We start from the raw sequence: 20,620 nt of genomic DNA, 5'->3' as shown, positions 1-20,620 counted from the left end.
CTCTCTTCTCCCCATTTTCCTTTCATACTGAGATTAAAATATTAAACCTTTGGTAAAGATGTTTATACATGCTTTCCATAAGAATTATTCCTTCTTATTAATTGGTGCTCATGGGGATTGGCAAACCACAGTACCTGTGGATCACATATGGCCTACTGCCTGTTTTGTAAATAAAGTTTTATAAGCACAGCTATTCTCATTTCTTTACATACTGTCTATGACTGCTTTCATACAACAATGGCAGACTGAATAGTTTCAGCAGAAACCATACAGCCCACACAAAACCTAAAATATTTGCTCTCTATACTTTTACCAAAAAAGGTTTGCCAACACTGCATTTAAGCTGTAGGAAAAAGGATAAATTATGCTTGATGATTCTGAAAAGCAGATGCAAACTCTGTTGAGGATCAAGAACATCCTTGGCAGCTCTTACCCCAGGGCACTCTGATTGCGTATTTGCTTATCTACACCATCCTCTAGAAGATAAACTTTTGGAAGCAGGTATCTTATTCTTGAATGTATTTTCATAACAGGAAATTTCCAAGATCTAAAACGTTGTATGCATTTTGTAAGTAGTGGTTGAATGAATGAATATTTTAAAATCTTGTACAAATCTTATGTCAGAATATAATATTGATAATAATCATTGACATTTATGAAACATTTCTTATACATTCCAGTAACTATAAATACTTTATATATACTACTTCATTTAACCCTCTCAACACTTTGAATTTCTGTTATATGGATGAGTAAACTAAGGCCCAGAATGATGACATTTCTAAGATGACTCCGCTAGGAAGTAGAAGAACCAGGTGCACAAATGTGCCTTACTATTATTAGGTCACTTTGTTAACTATATTGTTTCCTCCAGCATAAAATAGCTGAGCAATGTTCTCTGCTTTTAAAAGATAGGAAATTCAAATATAATTTTGGATAATGTTAATAAAAGTTTCATTTAATTCAAGAACTAATGACTTTGAGAGAGATTTTAGAGTAGTAACTTGTATCCTCATTAGAAACATGATTGATACTGTTTGATATGGGAAAAATCTTAAATTTTCTTTCCTTTTGCTTTTTTTTTTTTGTCTACATAGTAAGAATTCTATTTGTATGGACAAATCAAGCTTGAGGTACCTTCGTCCTTTATGTCTGAGTCTATGCTTTCTCACTTATATAAAAAAGTGATAAAATCCAAACCCAATTGGGTTTCATGTTATGTTGGAAATATGAGTATAAAAATTTTAATCTGTCTTTTCAGTTTCCTTACCCAAATGTGAGTGAATTTATACAAATTTAATATTCTAAATAAGTTCTTGGCTTATGGTCTGTACTGGTTTACAACTGACCATCTTTTGCTTTCCTGAGGTCATGAATCAAGCCTGTTTTTTTAAATATATTATGTATTTTTCTTTTTTTCCCCTTGTGCATGTTTCTTTTTTCTTTCTTTCTTTTTACATGAAGCACATTGGTTTCCAACAATTAAGTGCAAGCTTTTCTTCCCTTTATGAAAATAGGAATCGGAACAGTGATACTGAGATATATTTGGAAAATCCTGTACATATTGTGATAAGTAAAATATTTTGTGCTTTTTAATTGAACAGTGGCAAAACCTATTATTTTAAGATATCACATCTTTATCTGCAATGTACAGAATATGTTTTTTACTTGCATCTTCAACCAATGAAAATTTTCTGGGTGGGGTCAGTTAGAAGAGAGTAAAAGACAAGTCCATGCTTACCAAATTTTGATGATCTATGATGTAACAAATTAAAAAGAAGAGAACTGAACCTAATACAAGTCCCCATATTCACTTTAATTAAGACACTCCAGATCCAGTTTAATCTGGGTTCTTAAAGTTGAAAGGCTGGTTGCTAATGGAAGAAACAAACCTCTTGAAGTTGCGGAAATATCTGATACTTAGCCTTGGGTGCACCTGTTCCAGTTCTTTATGACATACATACCAACATTCTCTACTACTTAGAAATTATAATAGTTAATCTGCTTTTAATCATTGAATTTTAAAAATTCTTCATTCCATTTAGTAAAATTTGCACAGAACTCACTAGAATGTAGTTTCCTTGGATCCTAGATCTGGGCTTAACTTTAAACTTCTCCCATTTCTGCTGGTTATGATTTCATGCCTGGATTAGGAAGAATAGACTATTATTTATGCTTTTAACATAAGAAGTTTGACCGACAAAATGCAGATTTTATGCTTGTCTTGGCCACCATCTGTTTGAAATGGTTGGAGAAGGGGCAGAGAAGAAAGCACTTGCTGTACACAATAATAATCAAACGTGTTGCTGTCAATGCTGCCCAATTTAGTATGTGTAAAATTTCTTCCATGCCTTTGAGAACATATTCTCTGAGATGTTGAATTACACTACTTTATCTCCCCAGGAGTGTCAATATGTCACTTTGATGTAGCCCAGTTATTTATACAAGTACTACATTAGCCTCAGTGTTTTTAATAGGAACACCCCTTGCAGTTGAGCCAGTTGTTTTTCACACATAAAATCTTACATAGTGACTTCTCTCTTCTCAGGCTATAAACATTTGCCCTTTTGGGGGTGGGGGGTGGGGGAAGGTGTTAGGGCTAGTATTCTTGGATATTTCTAATATCAGTCTTATTTCTGACTTCACAAGAATGAAATTTTACAGGATTTTTTTTAAGGAACAAAGAAATATGTTTATGGTCATCCCTAGATATACTCCCATAACTTTGCTGCTTTATTTTAATTCAATAGTAGTAGTTGAAGTATTTTAACAAAGTGAATTCAGAATTCTAGCAGTACCCTAAGCCTGTTTGTCCCTAGCAGAAATATTAGACCTACAATTAATTTTCCTTTCTGAAGCAATTTATACAAATACACTAAAGGAGAATTGTTTCTTACAATGTTAAGAATTCAACCCAGTATCCATGGTTTATTTCAGCAACTTTGCAGTCATAAATTATAATGGCTGAAAAGTATGGCCAGCCAGGTTTAGGGAACAAAAAGAATATCTCTGAACTGAATCATTTACAGAATTCCTGAAGGCTTTACAAGTAATAATCTAAGCTGTTAGGGACATCAGGCAAAATTAAAATTATTGCTTTCATATATTATTCCTTAATTTACTCTAGCAGAGTAAGGAAATTAAAATTACAAAAACGAATCATCTCAGTTATCACTATCCCGTCCTCCTTAAATTGGTCCAGAATTTAGTCTTTCCAAGTTGAGATCATGTTTGATGAGATTTGCCTTCATATGATAATGGATCAAGGCAAAGAGCTGGCACCCATTTGGCAAATTAATAATTCATACAATGAATGACTGCGTAAGGGCATAGGCATTGGTGTCAAATAGACATAGCCTTGGATCCCACACTCTCCATTCTTTCCCTTGGCTTCCATGACACCACAATTTGTGGTTTGTCTCCACAAAGTGGAGTGTTTCTTTTACTGGCCTTCTATGTAAGGGGCTCCTCTACACTTTCCCTGAAAAATCTTACTCACTCTCACAGCCTCAGATGTTATCAATATACTTAACGACTTTTCAATCAATTTTTCCTTCTCAGATGTTACTTTTGAGTTAGTAGATTCTCTACCTGGTTGAACCACAGATACCTTCAACTCAAAAAGAGTAGTCTATGAGCTCTCTGAGAGAAAGAACCATACATGTTTGGTCTTCTATTGTGTACCCTTACATAGCATAGTGCTTAATACATTATAGGCTCTGAATAAATAAATAATGTATAAATGTTACTGGATGGCTCCGGTTTCTGGGCTTCTAGGTTCTTGGCTTGTGTCGCATAAAAGAATTCAGTGGCATGCTAGGGTAGGCAAGGGAATAAAGAGATTATTAAGAAACAAGAAAACAAGAAAAGTACAGGGTCCATGCAACCGAGACAATACTGCATGGTGAATCGAATGCATGGAACCCAGGTTAGGACTTTTTAAAGCTTGTTTGCTGTTATGATTGGTTGTTCCACCTGTCTTTTCTAAGAGGGCCAATGGTGAGGCCTTTTGAGGATATCTGGGGCTTTCCCTTGACCCCGAATGGAATTCTCATTCCAAATGACAGTCTCATTCCAAATGAGATTCTCATTCCAGGGTCTTGGCAGAATCCCTCAGGAGGTTTCCAGCTGGAGTCTCACAGCCATGTTGTCTGCTGGGTCTTCAGCTGTGACCCAAGTCTTACCTTTCCTTAAACTAACTTGCCTCATAAATATGTATAATTAGCTCATTATCTTTCCATTATTCTAGGATTTATCTCATTATAAAGTAGATGAGTGTTTATTAGTCTACAGTCTTCTCTAAACGCCATGAGGGCAGAAACCGTGCCTGTCTTATTCACAGCTATAAAACCCAGCACATTGTTTGGTATGTAGTCATTCAAAAAATATTTGTTTCATTTCATTTCATTGTCTTTTGGCAAATCACTTCTGAACTTAGTATTCCTCCATTAAATAATGATAATACCTCATGTAATTGTAAAAATTAATTCAGATTCCGGTATTCACTTTTCTATTACTTTTTGTTACAAAAATGTTGAAGTATAAAGTAAAAACTAGAGATATAGTTCTTTCTGTTAATATATGTTTATTGCAAGGAGTGGAGAATGGGAGGGGGTTATAGATTAGAAGAGAGTCAAAAGACATGCAACCAAATGCAATAATAAGGACCTTATTTGGATCCTGGTTAATATTGCATTGGGGAATGTCTGGTAACGAGAATAATGACCCTCCAAAAATGTCCCCATCTTAATTCCTGAGACCAGGTCATACACTATCTTATATGGCAAAGGGGCATTAAGTTAGCAGGTGGCATTATGATTGCTAATCAGTTGACATTAATTAAGGAGATTATTCTAGATTATCCCAGTGAACCCAATGTAATCAAAGGGTCCTTGAAAGTGGAAGAGGGAGGCAGAAGTCATGTAATACGAGGACTCTACTTGACACTGCTGGCTTTTAAGATGGAGAAGGGGGCTATGAACCACCTGTAGGAGCTAAAAAAGACAAGAAAACTGATTCTCTCCTAGAGCCTCAGAAAGAAGCACAGCCTTGCCAACACCTTACTTTTAGCCTGGTAAGATCCAACTAGGATTTCTAATATGTATCTAGATCTTTAAGTTTGGTTTGTTTTAAGCCACTAAGTTTTTCGTATTTGTTATAGCAGCCATAGAAATCTAATATAGGGAGTATTCAGAAAAGATGGAAAATTTTCTAGTTATTTAATATTAAAGAATACTTTTGGTTTTTTAGGTTTGATAACATCATTACAGTTATATTTTTAAGAAGTACTCTTTTAGAGGTATACTTAATATTATGGAGTAAACTACTTAGCATTTGATTCAGAATAATGCAGAGATAGAAGAGGAATTGGAGGGATATAGATGAATTATGTTCAGTTATGAGTTGATAAATTGTAAAAGCTTGGTTCTTTTATTAAATATTACTGGTTTTTTAAATAATAAATTGGTTTCTTAGCATCCTTTAAAGATAATCAGTACATTTTAAACATCCAGAATCATTCTGAAGTCATGGATTTAAACATATCTGAAGTATTTCAGTCCTTTGTAGTTATAACCCTTATTAATGCCCAAGCTGATTCTTATATTTCTCTAAGTCTTTGATATAACCCCAGTAATCTTTGATAGCTTCCTAACTTTCTAGTTTGACGAGGTATCTTCCAGATTCACCTTTTTTCTTTCTCTCCTCAGTTAGTGATTTCTCTAAATTCTGATTCCTTTTAGTGGGAAGGTGATAATTTTGGTGTTAAAATAATTCATTCTCTAAACAAATATTTAGTGAATATGCCAGGGGCTGTTTTGGATGCTAGGGATATAGTAATGAACAAAATAGACAGTGTCCCTGCCCTATAGGAGTGGGTTAGACAGAGAAACAATAAAAAGAAAATGTTAGACAGGGATAAGTGCTATGGAGAAAGATAATCCGGATAAGGAAATGAGGGAATGTTGGTTTGTGTGTGGAGGGGGTTGCTGTTATATATGATGGTGACGAAAAGCCACATTGAAAAATGGCCTTTGCACAGAGGCAAGGAACAAGCTTGGTGGTTGGGAGGGTGGGGGGGTGAGAGGTGGTAGCTTTCTAGGCAGAGAATAGAAAGTACAAAAGCCCTGAATCAGAAGCATGCTGGCCAATGTAGAGGAATAGCAGGGGCAATGTGCCTAGGATATAGTGAGCAAGGGGTGGTGGGGAGCATGGAGGAAATGAGGTCAGAAGTAGTAGGGGTCAAATTCTATAGGAACTTTGGTTTTAGTTTTGAGTTAGAAGGAAACTATTGGATGGTTTTGAGCAGAAGAGTGGCATGATCTGACTTGGTGTTTATTGGTGCCTGTGTTATTGGCAAGGGCAGAAGCAAGGACATCTATAGGTAGTCACTGCATTAATCCAAACAAAAGATGTGATTTGGACTAGAATGAAATATGGAGGTGGTGAGAAGTCATCACGTTCTGTATTTCTTACTTTGCCATGAGCAGTTCATCTTAGCACCAAACTTACTCCCCTACTGAATGATACATTCAGCAATAGAAGCACTATGTTTAATAAGCATGACAAACCTTAACAAATACTAATAACATCTGTTGTTATTTAAGTTTCTTTTGGGGATATAATCCCCGAGCCCCAACTGAATTATTTAAATTTTCAAGTAAACTTTGACATAGTGTAGTAATTTTTTACCTAGTATGTCAATAATAAGATTTTACTGGTAGTTGAATAACTGGAACCAAAGGAGTCAGTGGACTTATTTCATGTCTAGTCAAGTAGAATCTGGCCAGGTGCTTAAGGTGTGCATTTTAATCTTCACTACTATATTTTTAAAAGAACTTTGGTTGGTTTAGAATTACCAACCAGTTGTGAACAAGGATAGAAAACAAAAGTATCAAATAACTAACACTTATTCTTAACACAATTAGAAAACATCTGTTTTCAGAAATCTTGTACATTATACTACCAGGAATTTCACTGGTCTTATTCTGTGATTTCTCCCAGAAAATTCTTCACAATGTATATAAACCAAGGGCCTTTTAGTAAGCTCAGCTGTTTTACAAGCATATGGTGAAAATTAGATTATTTCTAATTCGTTAAACATTACATAATGTTACATATTACATATATAATATTACAACAATATTATATAAGCCCCTAATAATATACTTGTGTGGTCCATTTGTGCAGAGGTTATTTGGGTAAACTTGACAATCACTGAGTTAAGACCTTACAATGATTAAAAAATAAAATTAAAGGTCAAGACAAGATTGCTAAAAACTTTTGTTAACTGGTTAGGTGTTAATAATGCAAATTTGAATCATCTGCTTGAAAAAAATGCAATCAAGAGCTTTCAAGATAAAAGAATTTTCACTTTTTATTTTTCTAAATAATATAATACAAAGATTTTCCCAGTAAAAGGATATAGATGTTCTACTAAATTAATGAATATTATGTGGTTCAAATTTTTAAAAAATATTCTTAATCTCCAATTATGTTCCTGTAATCCAAGAGAGATGCCTTTTTAATTCTTTGTAGTAATTTGAATTTCATATTTAGTAAGCCATGGGCTTGTTTGCTTTTTAAAAATTATTGCCCCTTAAAAGTCTCATGTTTCACTGTGACAAATATTTTTAAAATTAGCAATTCAATGTATTTTGTGTTATATTTTACTTGATTGTTTTTGACAAATTTATGTATTGTATCTGAGAAAGTAGTCTAGTATCATGCCAAGTTTTCCCATTAATTTGTGTTTATTTAATGATAATCTTTGTAATTTTAGGTTGACTGTCATAATTATGAAAGACAAAAGCAAGCATTAAGTGTGGATGTATGTAATTCTAAACTTTAGGAGATACACAGCAAACAATTCTAATGTTAATGAAAAAGGTCTTACCAACACTGTTATTTCTGAGAGAGAGTAGCTAGTGACCTTCAGTTTCTAGATGAGTTTTGTGGCAGATTTTTTTAAAATCTATTTGATGCAAAAGGAAAAAAAATAATTTTCAAACACAGTCCCAATAGGATAGAGATTAGCCACAAAAGAAGCCAAATTTAATGAAAGTTGCTCAGTATTAAGATTAAAAAGGAAATTTGAGTCAAGAACTAACTTCCTCCTAATGGGCTTGTTGTGATGCTTTACTAAGTCACTGATTATTCAGTATGAATAAGGCATTTACATTTTTGTGACTTAGATTTCCTAGATTATGAAATGAGGCTAATCCAGTACTGCAGTTTAATGGTTTTACTAGGACTTAAAAAAATAAGTAGGTTGTCATCTTTAAGCTGCTATCGCTAAAGAAATGTAGATAATTTTTACATTATGTTCGATAAATTTGAAGTATTTTGGTCCCTATGCTACCGTAGGATAACTTTTTTCCTATGCAGTAATACAGTTTCTACAAAATTATAAAATAAGTAGGGTTCATTTGTGTTGCTTCTCCTCTCCCAAAACATCACTGTCTTAAAACTCCCTCTCCTTAGTAAGCCAAGTTACCAGAGGCCAGTGAGTTGGCACTTGACTGCTGAAAGGTTGCCCATTCCTGTGCTGAAGTAGTGAGAAATTCAGTCTGAAGAAATGAAACATCACTTTATTCATACAGGAAATAACTATGCTTGGAAATGTTCGGGACACAGTGAATAACAGGACTTGTATAGCTTTATGTGCAGGCCAGTGTTCTAGCAAGACAGCAACAAAACAAAAGTGTGACAATTTCTGACATATCTAAAGTTGTTAAAATAGGGGCAGTAACACAGGGAAGACTTTTCTTCCCAAGAAAGGAACAGCAGTAGAGCTTAATCCCTTGTTATATGTCTTCGACAGTCTCATATTTCATGTTTAAGAATGGCTTCACATATTAATTTAGTTCTCCACGTACCGTCTCCTTGAAGTTTGGGCCAGATGGATTATGTCCCATTTTACAGTGACTGAAGGAGAATTATTACACTCTCCATTGGTGAATGTGTTTCGAAGACTCAGTATGTTAGGGATTTGTGCAGATAATATGATAAAATAAAGACGTATGGTATATGAAAGTGTTTGGCTGTCTTTGAATTCTAGTTTCACAATTCAGATTTTTCAATTGGTAACTCTCCCATTATTTGAAATCCTGAACCTGGGCCATATTTTAAAATATCTATCTCCAAGGTCTTGAAGAGGGCAAAGTAAAAGTGATTTGGAACCTTCCCTTTTTCATTTAACTGATCAAATATTAATTTCTTACCTTCTATTTGAAAGGCAGTTTTCTAGTAGTGGATAGAAAGAAATATACAATTTGTCCCCATTTTCTTAATAATCTATAATTGGCTTAGGGAAAAAAGTTTAGGACACTAACAAATAGCTCTACAGGTAGGGGAGTTATAGATATTAAGAGGAACAAGAGAACTCTTCAAGCTTGGATGGTAAGGGAAGACTTTAGAGAAAAAAAAATGGAACTTCCATGCCCTCAAAGAGTGGGAAATGAATAGTAGTAGTGGAGAAAGGGACATTTCATTAGCTGACAGTCATAGGAGCAGGGACTGATATCGTATGTTTGAGGGATAGTGAGTAAACTGTAGCATAATGTTTAAGAGTACACACTCTGGACTTACTTTCTGAGGTCAGGACTGGTACCTACTGTGTGACATTGGGCAAGTTTTGTAACCTGCCTCAGATTCCTCATAAAGTAAAAAGGAGGGGGAACTATTTGTATCTAAATCATAAGGTTGTTGTAAGGATTTGAGAATAGCATCTGCAAACAGTGGTGACACACGGCAAGTATTAAGTCAGTATAATCCAGTATGATGATGATGACAGCGATGTAGGGAAGCATGAAAAACAAGGTTGTTAAGAAGATTGGAGTAAACTCACTGAGAGACTAAATTATCATGAGTTGCAGAAACTATAAGCAGGGATTTATGATAGAGTATTGTTTCTGGAAAAATAATCCAGCAAAATAAATTGAAAAGTCTGGCAGCAGAGAGACTGTTTAGGGGATTGTTGTAATAGTCCAACCTTGAAGGATTCAAATGATAGAAGGTGGAATTGGATGAAAAAGAAGGAATAGACCTGAGTAACATTTGCTTTGAAACAGTTATTAGGGTCTAGAAACTGACCATCAGGGACATGGGAGGCAGAATGCCTAGATAAATGGAAGAATTCAAACAAATAGCAGTTCTTGGTAAAGCTGGTAACGTTTTAGAAGGCGAATTCCATTTTAGATGTCTTGAAAGTAAAGACAGTAGCAGAGTTGACAAAGAAAATGCATAGCTGGTGTTCCAAGAGAAATGAGGCCTGGATATGGAAATTGACAACTCACGGGTGATAATTGTGCTATGTAAGTGAGGAAAAAGAAAGCGTACAAAGTGAATATTGCAGTACTTTTCTTTCCATTTCTGTAAGAGAAAGCACAAGTTTAAGAATAAAAAATGTTTCTAGTCTGGTTGACTCGTTTGAAACATGGGCAATTGTGGATCTCCCTGATCTATAAAATGTCATTTCACAGATCAAACGCCAGTCAGAACACTTGAGGAAATATGCTAATGAGACGTCTAATGAGACATCATTGCAAAAGGACTTTATTCTGGTGAAGGAGAATGATCCTTTCAGTTATATGAATCTTAACTATTAATAATTCTAACCACATCTTTAGTATGGATACTGTCAACATGTGTATATATTTGTGTGTGCATGTGTATGTACACAACACTCAGTTTGTGTTACTTGTATGTTTTTCTTAAAAGATGTTCCTTTTTTAACCTTTTAAATGTGTACCTTTTCTCTTCTGTTAGTTTTTACCTCTCTTATGGTAAGGAGCAGGACTTTTGTTGATTTCAATCCCTCAATCAGTTTTTGCATTCATTCCAGACACTATATTAGTTGTGTTTTTTTTTTTCTTAAGATACATAGATCACACAAAACGTTACATTAAAAAATATGAAAGATTCCCATGTACCCCACTCCCCACATCCCCCACTCCTCCCACATCAACAACTTCTTTCAGTAGTGTGATACATTCATTGCATTTGATGAGTACATTTTGGAGCACCACAGCATGGATTATAGTTTATGTTGTAGTTTATACTCTCTCCCAGTCCATTCAGTGTGTTATGGCAGGCTATATAATGTCCTGCATCTGTCCCTGCAATATCATTCAGGACAGCTCCAAGTCCCGAAAATGCCACAGTAGCGCACCTCTTTTTCCTTCTACCTGCCTTCAGCAACTCCTGTAGCCACTGTCTCCACATCAGTGATATAATTTCTTCCATTGCTAGAGTGACAATAATTCTATAGTAGAATACCAGTACGTCCACTCTAATTCATATTTTATTCCTCCGTCCTGTGGACCTGGAATGGTAATGTCCACTCCACCTCTAAATCAAGAGGGGGCTTAGATCCCACATGGCTGATGGATGAAATGCTCCTGCTTGCAGCCGTAGACTCTCAGTTCCTTGGTGTGTTGATTGACCAGCCTCACCTCCCTATTAGCTGACCTGGCTTTTTTTTTTTTAAGATTTATTTATTTGGCTCCCTCTCCCACCCCCCCCCCCACCCCCATTGTTTTGTATTCCCTATCTTCTCTCTGTGTCCCTCCACTGCACATTCCTGTCTGTCTGCCTGTCTTCTCTTTAGGTGGCACCAGGAACTGATCCTGGGACCTTCCGGAGTGGGAGAGAGGTGTTCAATCTATCGCACCACCTCAGCTCCCTGGTCTGCTGCATCTTTTATTGTCTTACTGTCTCTACTCTCTGTCTTTCTTTGTTGTTATCTTGCTGCGCCAGCAGCAACCCTCCTACATGGGCCAGCACTCCACATGGGCTACCTTGTCTTCACCAGGAGGCTCCCGGAGTTGAACCTGGACCTCCCACATGGTAGATGGGAGCCCAGTCGTCCAAGCCACATCCACTTCATTGAGTTGCTATTAATAAGTCCTAAGTTCCTCCTCTCAGGCAGTGTACAATCTAATTGGGGAAGAAAAGTAATTTCCAGGTAAATAAGAGGAAAAAGTTTAAAAATGGCGCTATTAACAATGAAGAGAGCCTGTGCACAGACCCATTTTCAGGAGAAACTGAGATAGTTTGTGGTGGTTCTTGTGTAAAGTGAAAGGTAGAATGGTGAAGATAAGGTTATGGGTACAGGCACCTTTGGAGAGACTTTCATGCAGCCCTTAGAAGGAGAGACTGCATTCAGTGTTTACAAAAAAGGGAGGTCCTTGAAATGCTTTAGCAGAGTTGTGATTGGGTCAAATTTCAGACTTATGCAATATGGGGAGGATGAATTTATGGAAGATGAGGTTTTGAGGTCTAGTCCAGGTGGAAGACAATTAGGACCTGAACCAGAACAGTATTTGCAGGAATGAAGAAGAGGGAGTAAATTCAAGAACGATTTTTAATGTAAAATCAACAGAACCTGTTATTAGCAGAGAGAATCTTAAGAAGAGGAAAGATCAAGGATGATTCTTACCTGAGTATGTGATTAATTCCACAATCTAAAGAATACAGAAAGAAAAAGAATATTGTGTTTGTTTTTGTTTTTTCAACACATTGAAGTTTTTTTTTAAAGCAGTTTTATTGAGATATATTCACATACCATACATTTCATCCTAAGTATGCAATCAACAATCCAAAGTGTACAATCAATACCATTCCTTTTTTTTTTTATTTTTTCAAATTCTACTCAATTTATTCATTTTTTTTTTAAAAAAATTACATTAAAAAAATATGAGGTCCCCATTCACCCCCACCGCTCCCACCCCACCACTCCCCCCACAGTAACACTCTCCCCCATCATCATGACACATCCATTGCATCTGGTGAGTACATCTCTGGGCATTGCTTCACCCCATGGCCTGTGGTCCACACCATAGCCCACACTCTCCCACGTTCCATCCAGTGGGCCATGGGAGGACATACAATGTCCGGCAGTTGTCCCTGCAGCACCATCCCGGACAACTCCGAGTCCCAAAAATGCCTCCACATCTCATCTCTTCCTCCCATTCCCTACACCCAGTAGCCACCATGGCCACTTTTTTCACACCAATGCCACATTTTTTCGATTATTAACCACAATAGTACATGAATAGAATATCATTAAGTCCACTCTAATTCTTACTGTATTCCTCCTTCCTGTGGACCTTGGCTTGGTTGTGTCCATTCCACATCTGTGTCAAGAGGGGGCTTAGATTCCACATGGATACTGGATGCAATCCTCCTGCTTTCAGTTGTAGGCACTTTAGGCTCTATGGTGTGGTGGTTGACATTCTTCAACTCCATGTTAGCTGAGTGGGGTAAGTCCAATAAATCAGAGTGTAGGAGCTGAAGTCTGTTGAGGCTTAGGGCCTGGCTATCATATTGTCAGTCCAGAGATTCAGATCCCCTAGATATATCTTAAACCCCAGCACCAACTACAATTCCAGTAAAGTAGTATGAAAGGCTTGTGAAAAGAGATCCCATCTGAGTCTAGCTCCATCACGCAGAAACACCAACTCCAAAGAAGGGCCAACTGACATGGCAGTGAACTCCATCTGCCATGACCATGGAACCTGTGGGTCTCTTTAGCCCTCAGAAGAACCAATACCTGGGGTTGTATCTACTTTATCTGTCTCTGAGACTCTGCTCAGGTGTGCATAAGGGCAATCCTTCTGACAACCTCCAGACTCTTTTTTTAGAGACTCATAGCCATATAAACTCATTTGTCCTTTCCATTTCCCCCTTGCTTTAGGTGAAACAGCATTTTTAACTCCTGTTATTATATGTAGACAGGAATATTCTGCTGGTCTGCATTGAACCTTTAATTCAAGGTCATTTTCTAGTTACGTCATCAGCTGGTACTTGGTAATGATCCTTCGATCATCCCCAGGTGTCTTGTCCCACGCTGGGGGGAAGGTATTGCATTTCCATGCTGAGTTTGGCTTCGAGACTGGCCACATTTGAGTAACATGGAGGCTGTCAGGAGGGAACTCTTAGGCACAGTGCTGCTCTAGGCCTTGTTCTTATTTGAAGTGTATAGGCTCACAAGCATAGTCATTAGTATCAGGGGCTCACTGTTGGACCCTCATTCCTTCCTGGTCCTTGCCGTTGCACCTGGGGGACTGCCGCTGCTCCCCTAGGGACCACGACAGAGCCCCCCCCCCCAGCCAGGAACCCAGTACCCCCCCAGCTATTGTTTTTAATTGTTTCCACTATGAGTATATCCAAACATTTCCATGCACCCTGGACACATGCTCTGTATAACTCCCTGTCAACCATATGTCCCCTGTCAATAACATCCCATACCAGTATTCCTCCGCTGCCATTGTTGAACAGATCCAAAACTTCCTGAAAAGTGAAGCCCAATATACATTGAGGTTTTTAATGTATCTGTGATATAATTTAGACATATAAGTTTTAACTAATGCTGAGCAGAGACCATATGTCCTCTTGGAAGCAAGCATGTAACTTTCTGCTTTTCCTGATAACCTATGATGGCCATGATAACTCTTTTCACTGTGTTATAATCTTTGATTTTGTTTTCTCTTCATCCCTGTAGCTATAGTCGCATATTTGGCATATAACCTTGTCATAATGTGAGTTAATAAGTGAAAGAATATTAGAAAAATTATTTTTTATTGTTTGAAAAGGTTTATATTGATTTATTATTCTCATTCTGATTCTTCTATGTTTTACCTCCTAGCACCTTCCACTGGGAGAACCTCAAACAGTGTAACTTCCTCAGGGGCAGTGGCACCAGCCAACTCAGCTGGGGGGCAACCGCAGCCAAGCGAGCAGGACACTTTAGTGCAAAGAGCTGAACACATTCCTGCAGGGAAGCGAACTCCAATGTGTGCCCACTGTAGCCAGGTCATCAGGTTGGTGGTTTGTTTTTTGAAATTTTCTTGAAAGTACTTAATACTAATGTTGATTTTTCAAAAATATTCTGAAAGAATCAAAATTCTATTAGTGCAAGTATTCTTGTCATAATTCTCTGTAATCATCGTTATTAAATTGTACGATTGTGAATATATATTTGTTAAAATCTATTTTAATGAAAAATAATCCTAGGCTTTGTGAAAATAAAACTAAAAATACCGATTTTGTCAGTCATTAATTCCTATCAAAAGTAAGGAAAAATAGTGATTAATGTGGCCTTTCAGAGAATAATAAAATTTTAAGACTCGAAGGGACTCTGAAGATCACGTATCTCAATAACTTCATTATTTTACAAATTATAATAGCAAGAATCTCACTTAGATGAAAAATAACTAGTGACATAAAATAAAGATTTTTGAGCCATAGAAAAAAGAAGATTGGATTTTCAAATACTTAAGCTCTGAAAAGATATAATTACCTTTGGCTCTATTCTTTTTTTTTAAAGATTTGGTTTTTTATTTATTTCTCTCCCCTTCCCTCCCCCGGTCAGCTCTATTCTTAAATACTTTAAATGTTAGTTTAGGTTATAACCTGCTTCTTTAAAATGCTTTCTATCCAAATCTATTTTGTCTCTTAAATTCCAAGCAGGAAAAAGGCCCAGAAATCTTAAGTGAGTGTACTACACTGACACTTATTAAATATCTCTGTTTCTTAATAAGTTGCATTTAAAATATTATGAAGTATAGGTGTGACTGTTGAACCTGTTGCCTCTTTATGAATTTTGCCTTGTTGATAAATGATCATTTGAAATGATTGCTCAAGCTTCTTTCCCCCTTTTTAAAAAATTTATCCTGTTTTGAAATAGTTGAAACAGTGGCTTCTCTAAAGTTGAATAAGGTTAAGATTTACTTGCATTTTACCACTCCTCTGTTATATAATTATTGCTTAGGACAGTGTTTCAAGGTAATACTTAAAGTGGAGTCCAAGAAGCCACAATATTTTATCTAAGAGCCAAATATATATACTCCTCTTAAACTTACTTTAATTAAATAATATATTATCTGTTTATCAAGGACATAGCTCATAGTAGGTGATTTAAAGTAGAATAACTTCTTTATTTTAAAGAAGTCTGTATTAGTCAAAAGGGTGCTAATGCAAAATACCAGAAATCTGTTGGCTTTTATAAAGGGTATTTATTTGAGGTGGAAATATACAGTTACCAGGCCATAAAGCATAAGTTATTTCCCTCAACAAAGTCTGTCACCATTTATTGGGGCAAGATGGCCACTGATATCTGCCAAGAATTCAGGCTTCTTGGGTTCCTCTCTTCCCGGGGCTCAGTTTCTCTCTAGGCTCAGCTGCTGTGCTCTCTCCACAAGGCCAGCTGTAGACTATAGGGCAAATAGCTCTGTCTTTCTCTTTCTGAGGCTCTTTTTCCTCATGACCAAGCTCCTCTGTGTGCTTACTTCCTGGGGCTCCAGCTCTAAACTCCAACCTTCCCTTTCTGCATTGTGGTTTCTCTGTGAGTCCCCACCAGTGGTGACTCAATGTCCTTCTGATGTTGCCCAATCAAAGCCTTAATCATTATTCAATCAAGTAAAAGCAAAATCTCTGAATCCAGTATACTCTAATATGCCCAGAGGGACAGACCAGTTTACAAATAAAATCCAGTATCTATTTTTGGAATTCATAAACCATATCCAACTGCTTTACAGAGTCCATTCTCACTGTAATGTTTCAAAAATATAGGAGAATAGAAAACAAGCTGTATTAGTCAGCCAAAGGGGTGCTGATGCAAAATACCAAAAATTAGTTAGTTTTTATAAAGGGTATTTATTTGGGGTAGGAGCTTACAGTTACCAGGCCATAAAGCATAAGTTCCTTCCCTTACCAAAGTCTATTTTCACATATTGGAGCAACATAGCTGCCGGCGTCTGCAAGGGTTCAGGCTTCCTGGGTTCCTCTGTTCCAGGGTGTTGCTTCTGTTTCTTCCGTGTGCTTATTTCCCAGGATTCCAGCTTAAGGCTTCAACATCAAACTCTAACATCAAAAACCCTTAACTCTGTCCTTTGCCATGCCTTTTATCTGTGAGTCCCCACCAGTCAAAGGGTGGGGACTCAACGGACTCAACGCCCTACTGGCACAAGAGGTTTACGTAATTACTTAATCAAGTTAACCTATAAATCCAATGTAATCTAATGTGCCCAGAGGAAAAGATTAGTTTACAAACTGTTACACAAGCTTTCCAAGATAACTGCTGTTAGTATTTTATTTTAGTTCACACTTTAAAGCATACACAAAAGAAAACAGTTTTACAGAAATGGAATAATAATACAGGGTTTTGTAACCTGTTATTTTTCATGTAATAATATCCTGAGACTCTTTTATTACCAATTCATGTTTTTCATGACTACATACATAATATAACCTTATAAGAATGTGCCATAAATTATTTAGCAAGTGTTTTATTCATGGAAATTGAGATTGCTTTCAACTCTTTTTTTTTTTTTTTTTTTTTTTAAAGATTTATTTATTTATTTAATTTCCCCCCCTCCCCTGGTTGTCTGTTCTTGGTGTCTATTTGTTGCGTCTTGTTTCTTTGTCTGCTTTTGTTTCTTTGTCTGCTTCTGTTGTCATCAGCGGCACAGGAAGTGTGGGCGGTGCCATTCCTGGGCAGGCTGCTCTTTCTTTTCACGCTGGGCGGCTTTCCTCACGGGTGCACTCCTTGTGCGTGGGGGCTCCCCCACGCGGGGGACACCCTTGCGTGGCACGGCACTCCTTGCGCGCATCAGCGCTGCACATGGCCAGCTCCACACGGGTCGAGGAGGCCCGGGGTTTGAACCGCGGACCTCCCATATGGTAGACGGACGCCCTAACCACTGGGCCAAAGTCCGTTTCCCTGCTTTCAACTCTTAAATATTATAAGCAATGGTTTGTGAGGCACTTGTATAATTATTTCCTTGAAATAATTATTTCCTTGAAATAATTACTAGAAATGGAATTGTTGGGTCAGTGGACATACCTGTTTTAAGTTTTTATTCATAACATCTTTTGCCATTTAGAATGATTACATCTGTTTCTTCTCTTATCAGAAATGGATTAGAATGCCCATTTACCAATATTCTTGACAATACCAGATATTGTTAATCTTTTCAATTTTATTATTATGATAGTCCAAAAATTGCTCTTTTTCTTTTCATTGATGATTAATGATATTTTCATATGCTCCTGTTAGTATTTCTTGTTTGTTTTTTTGTTTTGTTTTGTTTTTTTGCATTCCCTGTTTGTATCCATTTTCAGTCAGGGATATCCACATTTTTCTTATAGATTTATAAGAGCACTTTGTATATTTAGCTTATTACCTTTGATCATATGTTTAAGATAGTTTTCCTCATTTTTTTGATATATTTATCACCATGTATCATTTTTAAATTTTCTTTATTTTACCTCACTAGAGCTTTATAGCTAAATCTATTTTTGTTTGTTTCTACTTTTGATATCATGATTAGAAGGGCCTTCCCCATCCCAGGATTATAAAAATATTTACTGATATTTTCTTTTAGAATTTTTCTGTTTCTGTATTATATTAAATTTGTACTTTACCTGCGGTGTAGTTGACTATAAAGTGCACTTTACTACCACTTTCTTTGTGTTGTCCTAATCAAGGAAGCTGTCATTGATTTGAAAAAGACGGAAAGAGAAGGAAAGGTGTGTGGAATCTGGGAGAATAGACTTAAGATGGATTTAGGCCCATTAAAAGGCTTAAAGGAGATCTTTCTCTCCTGGGGTTGCCAGATTTAGCCATAATAAAACTAAAGAAAACCCCACAAGTCCCCCCCCCCCGCCACCACACGCACATACAAACAAGACTCTAGTTAAGTTTGAATTTCAGATAAGCAACAAAAATTTTTAGCTTAAATATGTCCTGTACAATATTCAAGACATACATTACAAATTTATATATTGTTTACCTGAAATTCACATTTAATTGAGTATCCTGTATTTTATCTGGAAACTTCTTTTTCCTCAACTCAATTTTAGACCTATTGTGTAAGTAAAAATTAGCCTAATACCATCCCATGGTAATCTTGCCTTCACAAGAGTTTCCTCAATGAAACTGGGATACATCTTCAATGCTGAATTTCTAGCACAAAGTTGGTACTCAGTAAATGTATTTTGTTTTTCTACCAGTGGTGATTGTTTCAAATTTTCTTGGTGATTTTCTGTTTCTCCTGTGAAGCCTTTAATTGAGGAAGGGTTTTCATAGTCAGTGAGCAAGAGGATGCTCTATCTAGCTCTATCTAGCTCTAGTGATCTGTTCTATTCCTCCTTGCCTTTCCTCATGTTGAAATTCTAGGACTGGTAGCAAGGTGGAAACACCACTGTACCTCATACTCATCCATAAGTGTTAGAGGAGGATGGCATGTTTTGTTAGGTGCTGGATACCAGCGATTAATTTAACACATGATGCCTGCCAATCATAGTCAGACAACAGGGAGAGAGTTCATTTTAACATAATGGGAACCCTTGGACATTTTTGAGGATGAATGTGGGGAGAGGAAAACAGTAGAAAAACTCTAAGAGGTTTAGAATTATAGTAAACTTGGTGCTTAGCGTTTATTAATGGTAGCCCTTTTTTTTTTTTTAATGATGTGACAGTAGTTAAATAAAATAAAGTTCTATTTGTTGCTGTTTGATTAATATTTATAAGGGTTGGGGCCTTTACTGATCAATATATGAAATAGCATATGTATAGACTTGAGTATATTAAGTATAAGAAAACTAGTACTACTGATGTTATACTCTTCAAACAAGGAACAGTGTGGGAGAATTTTAGTAATGTGATTTTTATCTTTTGTCCTTTGTTTCAGAGTTTTAGATCTGTGCCCCCTGGGGATCTCATGTGTCTTTTTCTTTGGCCCTCAGTAGTTTGTCAATTTTGACTAGGCTTACTGATTCTTAGTAGTTTCATGACCTAGGGCAAGTTATTTATTTCCAAAAATAAATACCTTGGTTACCTCGTTTCTAAAATATAGATAGTAATAATGTCTTCCTCATTTGGTGGTTTTTGGTGAATTAAATGACGTACTGTATAAAGTACCTAGAAAAGCGCCTGGTTCAGATTAAGTATGCCTGGTTCAGATTAAGTATCTACTCAATAGGAATTATCCTTTATCAGTTGTATTAGGAATAGTGGTTATGGGGAAAGGGCATTTAGTTGCTGTATTTTTAGATTGATATTAATAAAATAAAAATAAGATCCTTTGTGTCTAAAATTCATGGTATTTTTGGTTACCTAGGTTTGTATTTAGGGATACTATATTCTGGATAAAAATAACCTTTATGGAGAAAGGGGTGACTCCTGTTATTTCTTTTCTGTTGTAAGCAAGTAATTACCAAATGCATTAACAAAATGTCAGACCATATCAGTGGCTGATTTCATGTTGTCTGATTATAAAATTCTATGACATCCTGTAACCACCCACACTCAGCATTTCTGAAAACTTAGTATGGAGAAAATACGGAAATCAAAGTAGAAATTACATTCCCCATCCCTTCCTGCCTCAGAGGACATAATTTTAATATATAATAATCCTGTCATATGAAGTAAATATGCACTATGTTAATAACATGAATGGTCATCACTTACTGCTCCTTTGTCTGTTAAATTTTTAATTGCTCTAGACTATTCTAGTACACATCAGTTAAGCATTCAAGCTTCATTTACAAGAGAGGATAAGAGGAACAAGGATTAGTTTGTGCCAAGATCACATAACACTAACATAGCACATTTGCC

At 36.4% G+C, this 20,620-nt stretch overlaps 1 protein-coding gene across 11 annotated transcripts in view; it reads left to right on the top strand.

Annotated features, from left to right (window-relative positions):
• Window positions 1-20,620, top strand: part of PDLIM5 (PDZ and LIM domain 5) — a 235,059-nt gene that overhangs the window by 187,886 nt on the left and 26,553 nt on the right. For all 11 annotated transcript variants that reach the window (XM_058295329.2, XM_058295348.2, XM_058295300.2 and 8 more), the window contains one exon: window positions 14,648-14,822. In XM_058295329.2, the coding sequence (XP_058151312.1) occupies window positions 14,648-14,822 (175 nt within the window). The remainder of the gene's footprint in view (window positions 1-14,647; window positions 14,823-20,620) is intronic.

The sequence above is a fragment of the Dasypus novemcinctus genome, chromosome 1 (assembly GCF_030445035.2).
Source record: "Dasypus novemcinctus isolate mDasNov1 chromosome 1, mDasNov1.1.hap2, whole genome shotgun sequence".
NCBI lineage: Eukaryota > Metazoa > Chordata > Mammalia > Cingulata > Dasypodidae > Dasypus > Dasypus novemcinctus.
The sequence above is the reverse complement of the archived record's forward strand: the minus strand, read 5'-3'. Positions and strand labels throughout refer to the sequence as shown.